Genomic DNA, 11,701 nt, shown 5'->3' on the forward strand with positions numbered 1-11,701 from the left:
CAAGCATGTAACATTAGTGTATCCTGAGTCAGGGTTGTCTGTTGGGATATGTGTGTCTCACATGACACTGTTACCTCTGCCGTCCTAACTCTGCTGCCTTGCAGGAAACAAGAGAAGGAATTGATGTGTATTCCCATAGGATTTCACTCAGCTGGTCTGAGCCCAGCATTTCAGCTTTCTTGGTCTCGTGAGTCATTTGTTCTCCAGCTCAAGTATGATGAATATTTTGTTCAGATGAATCACAAGATACGACTGCTAAATACACACTGGTGGGATGGCTCAGTGGGTAATGGCCCTTGCCACCAAGCCTGATCACCTGAGTCAATGGAAGGAGAGAACTCACTCCTGCAAGTTGTCCTCTGAGCAGCACATGTGTGCCGCACACAGAATAAATGAAAATTGTAAAATAACAAAATACACATTAAATGGCATAAGTCCTAGCATGAGGCTAGATGACCCCTTATGGTTGTTCCAATTCACTGTCTAAGTTATAGATTGATTGATTGATGATACAAAGTCTTGCGTCTAGCTCATGGCTGGCCTAGAATTTACTATGTAGCCTAAATAATAATAATCAGCCAGCCAGTACTGGTTCATGCCTTTAATTCCATCACGTGGGAGGCAGAGGTAGGCAAATCTCTGAGTTCGAGGCCAGTCTTGTCCACAGAGTGAGCTGCAGGACAGCCAGGGCTATACAGAGAAACCCTCACTCAAAAACAAACAAACAAACAAACAAACTAATAATAATAACAGCAATAGAAAATAAAACTCATAACAATTCTCCTGCCTCAGCTTCTTAAGTGCTCAGAATTATGGGTATGAGCCACCATGCCAGGACTCATGCATGCTCTTTAGCTGTCAAGGTTTCTTGAATAGCTACCTAATCATTTTATCAATAGCCCAAGGGTTATAATGAAAGGGAGCCAAAGAATAATCTAAATAATGCAGACTAGGTTAACCCTTAGACTAGGTTAACCCTTGTCTTAGTATCGTTACTCATCTGATGAGGAAAATTAATATCACTGAAGGACAATTTTGAAAACCAAAGGAAACTGAGAGTCTAAGATGAAGCCCAGCTGTGACAGTCTTGCCTGCTTCTCATGAAGTCCTGGGTTTAATCCCCAGCTCTGCATAAACCAGGTGTGATGGTGTATGCCTGTAATCCCAACTCCTAGATAGTAGAGGCAAGAGAAGCAGAAGTTCAAGGCCACCCTCATCTACATAGCAAATTTGAGGTCAGCTGAGACTACACGAGATCCTCTCTCCATAAACAAACAAACAAACAAACAAACAAACAAACAACAATTTAAAAACTAGGCATGGTGGAACATTCCTTTAATCCCAGCACTTTGGAGACAGAGGCAGGAAGATCTCTAAGCTGGAGACCATCCTGGGCTACAGAGTGAGCTTCAGGACACCTAGAGCTATCTAGAGAAACCCTGTCTTAAAACAAACAAACAAACAAACAAACAAACAAACAAACGCACACTGAGTAATGGTCTTTGACATTTTCCCTCATGACTGATACCAGGCAATGTTTGTCTTTGAATAACAGACATAGAAACTTAATCAAAGATGGCTTGTCTTCTATCTGACATCAGAATCACAGGCGCTGTCCCTGAACACTGGTGTCTCAGCTGCTGTGAAGAACGAGAGCAGGGCCAGTTAGCTGCATCTCCTCTATCAAGGTCCCGGGTTCCAACACTGTCAGAGACTCACCCGCGTTACTCATGTTGCCATGCCCCTCCTGACACGGACTGCTTAGGAACAGAATGTGAACACACGGTGAGGCCTCTGCAGTGTTCCGTCCGATTCCATTCCGTCCGACTCATCTCCGGTACAGACCTAAATGTGTAGGAAGGTAAGTCTCTCTTACTCCATCTCTGGGATCCCCCTGAACAAACCAGACCCATCCTATACTCGGTCCAATACTCTCTCTTTAGCACTGGAAACGTCTTCCCAAGTCTGTCTAAGACCTTCTATGGTCAGCTGAGGAGTCACATCATGGAACTTGGCCTGCACCCTTCATAATATATGTCTCCTGTCTATTCAGTCCACAGAGCAGTGGTTCTCAACTTTGCAGATGCTGTGACCTTTTAGTATACTTCCTCATGGTATGGTGACCCCCCCAGCCATAAAATTATTTTTGTTGTTAGTCCATAATTGTAAATTTGATATTGTTATGATCATAATGTAAACACCATATATGCAGGATATCTGATACTTTCATGAAAGGGTCATTTGACTCCCCAAAGGAGTTACGACCCATGGGTTGAGAACCTCTGACTTAAACCATAAAATTTCTGATGTCTTAAATTCCCATCTCTGAAAGTTCATCAGACACTTAGTTTTTATCATCAATTCTTTGTTTCTCTGTCCCTTAAAATTACTTTTTTTTTCTAGCACTGTTTTATTCTGATAGGGATTGGACATTAAGATGAAAGACCATAAGGCCTTTATACATCAATGACTTAACCAAGAATGTCTCCCAAACTCCCGAGAAGAGCACTGTTCAATATCATACCTGAGAGACATTGCAAGAATGTCAGGGATCTGGCATTGTTGGATGTTGGAGGCCAACCTGGTCTACAGCTCTAGGATAACTGAGGTTGCATAGTAAGATTCTGTCTAAACTCCAGAGGAGGGACATCTGGCTTCCACAGATTGCTGGGGACACAGGAAGATATATACAATTTAAAAAATTGAAAATATAAATTACTGTTTCTAGAAATTTTGAGGATTCCCCTGGGATACCACATGTTACCGAGGAAACTGGGATTCCCCTCTCAGGGGTCTTAGTCTCATTAGTGAAAGAAGAAAACAAAAACAAAACAAAACACAAACAAACCCACAACTGTACTGGACACTGACACAAACAAACCCACAACTGTACTGGACACTGACACAAACAAACCCACAACTGTACTGGACACTGGCTCTCTGGGAAGAAGAGTACATTACCCCGTTACAGGAGAACTGATTTCTCCTGTGGTTTTAGCACAGCTTAAGGGGAATCAGTCTTCCTGAGGGGAGGTCTCTGCGGGGCACATGACAACAGCCTGCGTTTCCTATAGCTTGGGATGTTAGGACTCTCCCTGGGGCCAGAGATAGATAGAACTTGATTCCTTTCGACCAGGAGTCAGTAGCTTTCCTTTAATGGTCTCAAAAGAGCCCTCGGTCAGGGCTATTGAAATAGCCTCCCTTCTGAAGAGAAAACCCTAAAATCATATGTAAAATGGGTTGAAATTAGGGGATGGATATAATCCATTTTCTCCATGAAGATCTGACTCTAAAGACACCAGAAGGCCTGCTGTGGCTCAATTCTAACCCCCACAATTAGCCTCTCGGCAGAAATGCTTACTTAAGAGAAAAGATCTCAGGGAATGTGGAACCAGAGCCCTCTAATGGCAATCTTGGTGTGCAGCAAGAACCTTCCTATAACTACTGCTCAGGGTCCCTGCCCCACCTGCCTGCTCTCTATTCTCTGTTCTCATTCGCCATTGCCATGGCTTCTCCTGGTCATTTTGATTCTAAAGGTTGGGGTGAGATTCAGGAGTCTCTGTTATTTACAAGTACACTGGATAATTACTGCCATCAGGGAGATATAGGAAATAGTAGTTTATAAGTTATAACGCTGAGTTCGTATCTCAGCTCCAATGTTTCCCTGGTCCGATGTGCAATCATTTCCCAGAATTCTAGGCAGCTCCTTTACCCCAGCGCACACTTACCCTGGGAATGACAGTAAGTCATCGGTAAGTATTAGGAAGAGAATTCATAACAAATGTTTGAAAAGATGTCGAAAGCCTTTTGCAGAAGGGAAAATTTATTTTTATTAAGGCTGAGTCAGGGCTGCAGACGGGGTGGGGGTTCTGATTCTGGCCCTCTGCTAGGATGGCTCGTGTTCGTCTTTTGCTTGTCTGTCTATCCATTCGGCATATATTAACTGAGCACTCCATCTTACAGAAACTTTCCAACCCCTCCTCCCCCCTCAAAAAAAAAAAAAGAACAGTCACAAATACTTCCCATCATAGAGCTATCGTCTCCAAAATAATTTTATGGGACCATACAATTCTCCCCTGCCACTCAGAAACTCCATGCGCAGTTACCACTAAAATAATACTGGTGTTGGATCGATCTCATTTCTACACTGCATAGCTGCTTCTAACTCTAATTACTTGATTTTGTCTTTGGCAGTTAGCTCCACCTTTCCATAGAAATCAGAGCCAGTTTTCTTCTATCGCATATTCTCCCAGCATGCCCCGAGACTGTGCTCCTATCCTAGCTCACTACTGATGAGTAATTGCTACTGGAATCAACCATGGCATCTCTTCTTTAACATGAATGCTCTAGGCTGTGCCAGTGGTTTCTGGTCTAGGATAAATATCCTTGGCCAAACCCTTACTATGTGGGCTAAGAGAGGAAATGAACGATTGCCTCCAGCATCCATAGCATGATGGATTGTTTTACCCCTTTAAAACTCAGGTTTTTTTCACACGAATTATAAGGAATTATCAGAGACTAAATGACCAAGAGGTTATACGAACACACACACACACACACACACACACACACACACGCATGCGTGTGTGTGCTCATTAACCCCTCTAATCAGTTGGATTCTGGGCTTATTTGTGTTCACACATTTATCATGAGACAGATCAACACCACGTTTCTGGATGTTTTCACATTTGCTTACGTGTTTCCCCTGGCTTCCTCCTGTCTCTTCCCTTGTAGTTCAATAGCAACAAGAGAGCATATTGTCTTTCTAGCGCACATGAAGACGGCGCCCTCTTGTGGAAGATAAGAAACATTACACCGTTCTCTTGAAATCTACAATTTAGTTTTGTTTTCAACACTGATTAGGATTCACCAGTGCTCTTAGCGACTGAGGGCAGAAAGAGCCTTGTCAGGACTGGAGCGATGTTCTTCCAGAGGACCCAAGTTCTGTTCCCAGCACCTTCATCAGGTAGCTCACAACGCCAGGGGTTCTGAGATGCCTCTGGCTCTGGTCTCCTCATGCTCTCTCTCTCTCTCTCTCTCTCTCTCTCTCTCTCTCTCTCTCTCTCTCTCTCTCTCTCTCTCTCACACACACACACACACACACACACACACACACACAGTTAGACATAATTAAAAATAATAAAAAAATTAAAAAGGAAGAAAAATCCCTGTTATTCAAATAGCAAGCCTACCTATTTATCTCACTACTCTACTAGGTTCCAACTAAAATTCTTTGTGGCTTTGACACATATGACTTTGCTTAGAAGTTATGTGTTAAGAGACACAGCAGAATCTGGAAGCAGTAATCTGCTATACGAGATGGGCTCATCTGTATCTGAACTTCAAAGTGCTCAGTGTTGGACCACTCTAAGCTGGTTTTGGTGTCTTCCTCTGTTTAGTTAAAGATATCATCTTAGAACAGCTCTGAGACACAAGTAAACACATGAGATATTAGAGGATGTGTGTGTGTGTGTGTGTGTGTGTGGTGTTGTAGGTGTACATGTGTATGTGATGATGAGATCAAATTACAATTGCAGTGAAAAGGGTTAATTGTAAGTGAAAATAAAATCCAAAATGTTTTTGTGCAGTGCTAGACTTTGAACCCAGGCCTTGCATGTGCTGAGCACGTGCTCTACCACTGAGCTACACTGTCATCAATCCTCTCCCTCTTTAAATAGCTCACTGTATAGCTCACGTTGTTTGTGTTGTTGCTGCTTTGGGTCTAGATTTGATGTAGCCTGGGTTGCTCTTGATAAGGATTCTCTTGTGCTTGATTTCCCAAGTGCTAGGATTACAGGTGTGGCCCACCATGCTGTGTGGTCCAGGCTGCCCTCAGTCATGGAATCATCTTGCCTCTGCCTCCCAAGTGCTCGAACTACAAGGATGTACCACCATGTCTGGCTCCAAAATAAGCTCTTCATATAAAAAGGTGATGTCTGAGTGGGGTAGAAATAAGAGTTGTGCTACACCAACAGGAAAGTGTGGGGAATGAAAGTGGGTTCTGAACCTAGCACCCCAACTTCAAGACACCTGAGAAAGTGCAGGGCTCAAAGATGGAATCTGTCTTAGTCAGGGTTTCTATTCCTGCACAAACATCATGACCAAGAAGCAAGTTGGGAAGGAAAGGGTTTATTCAGCTTACACTTGATTGCTGTTCATCACCAAAGAAAGTCAGGACTGGAACTCAAGCAGGTCAGGAAGCAGGAGCTGATGCAGAGGCCATGGAGGGACATTCCTTATTGGCTTGCTTCCTCTGACTTGCTCAGCTTGCTTTCTTATAGAACCTAAGACTACTAGCCCAGAGATGGTAACACTCACAAGGGGCCTTTCCCCCTTGATCACTAATTGAGAAAATGCCCCACAGCTGGATCTCATGGAGGCCTTTCCTTAAGGGAGACTCCTTTCTCTATGATAACTCCACCTTGTGTCAAGTTGACACAAAATCAGCCAGTATGGAATCAAAACTTGAAAAGACATCCATGGCATGGAGGAGAAACTAGGGGCTGGGATTGTGACAGTTACGAAAGGACAGAACCCTCTTGGGAGACTCTAGTGGCCCAGGGGATGCAGGACTAGTTGGAGGCATGGAAACGGGGTGTAAAGGAGCCAGAGGCATCCCTTCCTTCCATATCAAGGCCCCCTCTCCTCCATTCCAGAGGGACATTTTGGCTTAATGATCCTACTGATGCAGGACAAGCCACTGTGGGTTGTTGGCCACGAGCTAGATGTCTGAGCAGATGCAAAGAAGTGGTTGACTGTATCTAAGTGGTCCTGGAAATCTCTTATCCTCTTAGCAATGGCTCAGACTTCTCACAAGTCTCGCCCCACCTACCCACCCCCAAACCAGAGGATGAGGGTCCTGACCACCAGATAATAACTTACTCCTAACACACCTTGCCTTCTGAACAAGAAAATTAGCAAGATGGGTCAGAAGCAAAGGGTATATCTAGTTCTCCTAGAAACTAAATCAATCAATCAATCAATCATCAATAATAAGTAGAATGACCCTTTGGAAGCCTTACTCCAAGCCCACTTGGTCCCACCTGGCTGCTTTACTTTCCATCTGGGGTGAGGAGTGTTCTTCCTACCCAGGCTCCCTGATGCTTTAGCTCACCTGGGATTTCACTCACCTGGCATCCAGCTATAGCATTACAGAATAGCTATAGACAGCATTTAGTTGCTTTGACCCTTTGAGTAACATTTCCCAGCAGAATCACTGTGATATAGAATAAGCAAGCCATTGGGTTTTATTATCCATGGAAACCTGAGAGGTCTGGGGCTGGGCAAGTCTACTATTTGGAAACTTACTGAGATGAGTCCAGACAATGGGCTGAGAGACTGAGGAGGAGAACATGACCCCTGAGGCCTTGACCCGTTTGCAGGGGCTTGCTGCGCTCTACCAGACCCTGTAGAGGAAGGTGCAGTTCACCAGGGTCTGATGTTCAGTCAGACAAATCACAAAGTGGTCAGAGGAACAAACCAGGAACAGTCCTGAACTTCACATAGAAAAAAAAAAAACAAAAACCCACTACCACCACCACCAAAACAGCCTGGATTCAGAATAAGCATCATAGAAGTCAAGGACAAGAAAGGATGGGGAGATGGTTATTATAATGGCTGAATTACGATGTGCTAAATGTGATCTCAGGATAATATTCTATACAATAAAGTAAAAGAAAGTCCCAAAGGCAGGATCGACTCAGTTCACTGTGTTCTCCTGGGAGGGAAGTGAAGGGTACAAAGCGGTACAGGCCAAGCAGGTGCTGCGACTGGAGGTGGGGATTGGAGAGGCTTGTCAGGGGCTAAGAGAGGGAAGGTCATAGCTGTGTGATATCATTCATTTATTTTTCTTCTGTACCCTTCAGCAAGTTAGATGAAAAGAAGGCAGAGGGGAGAGAAGGTAAACCCATCCCACCACAGTCTGCCATCTCAAGCTGGGGCACCTCTAAAGGACATCTGATCCTCTTGTCAAGCTCCCCTCTCCTGACATGGCATCCAGATGTCCTTGGATCATGCAGGCAATAGGAAACCACTTGAGCACGTCCAGGTTCACACATCAGCACCAAGATAATGATACCACAAAATGGAGACACCATAGGCCGAGATCATCAAGAAGGCTCCAGAGACCACATGCCAGCAGAAGAAAGTGGTGGCAAACACTATGTCGTTCTTGTCCTCATCCAACCATTTATAGCCAGAGATTGGTTTGTACAGCATGAAGCCTATCTGCATCAGCCAGGAGCCGGTGACAACATACAGAAAGGCCTTCAGCATCCAGATCAGCAGCACATTGGGAGCCCACAGCTCTATAGTCCCCACTAGGGCCAGCAGGAACATGGCCTGGATGAGCAGCATGTGAAGCTGCAGCTCCACTCCTTCTGTGTCCTGCATATGAGACACCATCAGGGGCAAAAACAGATACATGCTCAACGCTTGGGCACATTGCTCCAGAACTACACACCTCTTGGGCAGCAGGTTCTGGCTGATCACATCTGCACACCCACTCAGGAAGAAGGACATGTAGAGAGTGAGATGCTGCCACTGTTTGCGGTACATGAAGTTTCTCAAGTGATGCCTCTTGGTGATGAGTACCAACTGCCAATGAATGCTATTCAACTCTTGGGCTACTAAAATGCAAGAACTCAGTATCTTCAGAAAGCCGATGTAATACATTTGCCGTAACCTTGCCCATCTCCCTTTGCTCCAAGGACGGTGTGGTGGATATTGGACAGGAGAGTTGCATATCACAGCCCTGGAGAGAAGTGTCGCATGATAAAGTCCATAGAGGAATAAGGACAGGCCAGGAAACAGATGACCTTCAAACCCTCCCATGGATCCCAAGGTAGATGTGATCAAAGGCAGAGGCAAAGGCAAATGGCCATTCACCTACGGCTCTAGAGCATGGCAGGAGCCTCCTGAAGCTTACTTATAACTCCTACCCATCCCACTGCCTCCACTTGCAGAAGGGAAATGGTTTTGGAGGAAACCCAAACTTAGGGTGGGGTGGGTGTCATGGTTTCCGTTCTGGTCTTCTGCTCTGGTTCATTGATAACCAGCTACCCATTGACAAAGGATGAAATCGGCATGTCCCCAACACAATGACAACACAATGTCAGCTGTTCTCACATCCCATAACCTGGGCCCCTGTCTCTCTGCCCATCTGTTCTTGGACCTTTTGCTACATTCGTCACTTTCTTCCTGTCTTGGTCTATTCAGGATGCAAACTACTTTGAATAATACCAGTCATTAGACCATGTGACTTATAAATAGAAAATATTTAATTCCTAGAGGTTCAATGTTTGAAATGGAGCTACTAGAAGATCCAGTATCTGGGGAGGCATGCTTTCCTCAAACAGCACTTTTCCACTGTGTTCACACATCTTCCAAGCAGCAAGCCTGCTCTCTGGGGCCTCTTTAACTGGGGTGCCTATACCATTTGTAAAGGTTTTGCTCTTATGACCTAATTACCTCCCCAGAGGCCAGCATGATTTATAGAGTGAGTTCCAGAACAGCTCCACAGAAAACTCTGTGTGTATGTGTGTGTGTGAATGAGAGAGAGAGAGAGAGAGAGAGAGAGAGAGAGAGAGAGAGAGATTATCTATTTTATTTGGTAATCATTGCTGATGTGAAAAACTATAATTTTGTATTGATCTTCATGTTAATTCTCCTGTTGGATTGCCACTGTTCTAATTATCAATGACTTAATATAATCATATCATCTTCAAATCACCTCACTTCCTAAAACCATCATCATATATTAACACATGGAATTTTTTTGAAAAAATTATTTATTAGCACAGATTAATTATAAATAGTAGCAGGTTTCATTATAACATCTTCATACGTGCATATAAGATTTTAATCATGTTAATGCCATTATTCTTCTGGCCTCCTCTCACTTGAGTTAATCTCCCTGTTCCCAGCAAGATTCATCTCTCCTTTCATGAGTTTTTGTGTATGTGATCCAATGAGTTACATTAGGATTGTTTGTTTATAAGCACATGTGAATTTCTCCACAGAAGCATAGGCACCTAACAGTAGCTATAATTCTAAAGAAACCGTCTCTTCCTCCACCATCAATCTGTAACCCCACATAAATTCCCAGGGAGGGGTGGGACCTCACGAGTCCTCTCTTCTGTGACAGGTGGCTGACAGGCTCACCTTGCAACACATGATTTTTTTTAATGTTATTTATTTATTTAATGTATGAGTGCTCCAATGCATATATATCTGCCTGCCTGAAGAGGGCATCAGATCCCCCTATAGATGGTTGTGAGCTACTATGCTGGGAATTGAACTCATGACCTCTGGAAGAGCAGCCAATCCTCTTAACTGATGAGTCATCTCACCAGTCCCACAACACATGAATTTTAAAAGACACAAATTTCTGATCATAACATCTCTAAACTCATAGAACGTAAAGAACTCAGAGGAAGTGTACAATACATGTTTGACCCAGTCCACCGGTCAGTCAACAGGCTCTGCATGAGAGAGTGGGGACTGAGGGGCAAGAGACACGAAGAATGGAGACAACACAGGCTATCTGCTCAAGGATCAAGTCTCGTGTCTCGTTTCTTGGAAGGCAACTATGGGTATATATGCACTCGCTAGGGAGTGCAGCTGGAGACACTTAACCACAGGTCCAGGATGTATAGGGAAAAACAAGATGTTATCAGAGTGTGTTCACCTGTGGTGGGCTTCTCGAAAAAACATCATGCTAGGAAAACAAGTCTCTCATTAGGGTGGAAAGGTTCCACCTGCAAATAAATAGCCCGAGATGGCTGCAGAGATGATGGATGCTTTCTGCTAAGAATCAGCTCCCAACGTATGTTCCTTGAGATTCCTCATTGTTGTTGTTGCTCAGTGCACACAATGCTTTCCTAGCATGCATGAAACCTTTTAAGGTTAGTGTGAGTTTGCTGTGAAATATTTTCTCTCGTGAACACTTATTTAGAATTCCGTGGTCATGTTACCCTTCAGGATAGTCAACCAAATACAAAAGCTGCCTCAAGACATATTTTCCTTTCCAAATAGCTCCCTAGTTAATTCCTCTACTTTATCCTCACTTATTTCCTTTGTTTGCCCATCAACAACTCTGTCTTATTGAATCACCTCGCAATTCAAATCCCCTTTTATTCCTACCTCCTCTGCAGCCAGGTGAGCTTTGAGGAAGTAAAGCTAATTACACCAGTGCCTGATTTGAACTCAGTGGCCTTTTGAACTTAGCTGTGGCTTCCCAGGCAAGACCCTCACTTGAATAACCTTCAAGGCACCTGGTGATTTGGCCTGGTCCATTTCCAGCTTTCCATGTGAAGCTCTAGGTTGGCTTGTTTATTTCTGTCTGGACTCATCCTGCATCTGGGAAGGTCTGCTTCCTCCTCATTTGTCCTTCAAGACTCAGCTTAAGCTCTGCTTCCCAACCTCCACCCCCATTTCTCTGTGCAAATTGTAAATATTTCTATATCATTGCCTTTGTCTCGCTGTTTCATACCTGTTTATTTACTGGGAAACCTTTAGTAGCGTTTCTCTTCTTGGGCTCTTTAGAATCCAGTCTAAGCCTGGAGGTCATGAATGACGAATAAGTAAATTACCAGGTGTTATAAAATGCCTCATAAGGAAGTTATAAAGACAGAGCAGATACACGCCAATGTAACGGAGGTGGGGAGGCTTGCTAACAGCAGTCCTGAAACACAGAGACTTA

General features: G+C 44.0%; 2 protein-coding genes across 2 annotated transcripts in view; both read right to left on the reverse strand.

The window, feature by feature from the left end:
* Rgsl1 (regulator of G protein signaling like 1) overlaps positions 1-1,732 on the reverse strand; it is an 88,456-nt gene extending 86,724 nt beyond the window's left edge. The window contains exon 1 of the mRNA XM_029475678.1: positions 1,720-1,732. Coding sequence (XP_029331538.1) covers positions 1,720-1,732 — 13 coding nt within the window. The remainder of the gene's footprint in view (positions 1-1,719) is intronic.
* A 6,317-nt stretch (positions 1,733-8,049) lies between these two features.
* Positions 8,050-9,120, reverse strand: LOC110286723 (transmembrane epididymal protein 1A-like). Its single transcript, XM_021153674.3, has one exon. The coding sequence runs from the start codon at positions 8,830-8,832 to the stop codon at positions 8,050-8,052; it is 783 nt and encodes a 260-aa protein (XP_021009333.1). The 5' UTR covers positions 8,833-9,120.
* Positions 9,121-11,701: the final 2,581 nt, after the last annotated feature.

Source organism: Mus caroli, unplaced genomic scaffold, assembly GCF_978045245.1.
Source record: "Mus caroli unplaced genomic scaffold, Mus_caroli_1 scaffold_1, whole genome shotgun sequence".
NCBI classification, from domain to species: Eukaryota; Metazoa; Chordata; class Mammalia; order Rodentia; family Muridae; genus Mus; species Mus caroli.

What these genes read in the sequence shown, in the direction of transcription:
- LOC110286723 (XM_021153674.3), bottom strand. Translation starts at nt 8,832, where the DNA reads ATGGGAGGGTTTGAAGGTCATCTGTTTCCTGGCCTGTCCTTATTCCTC.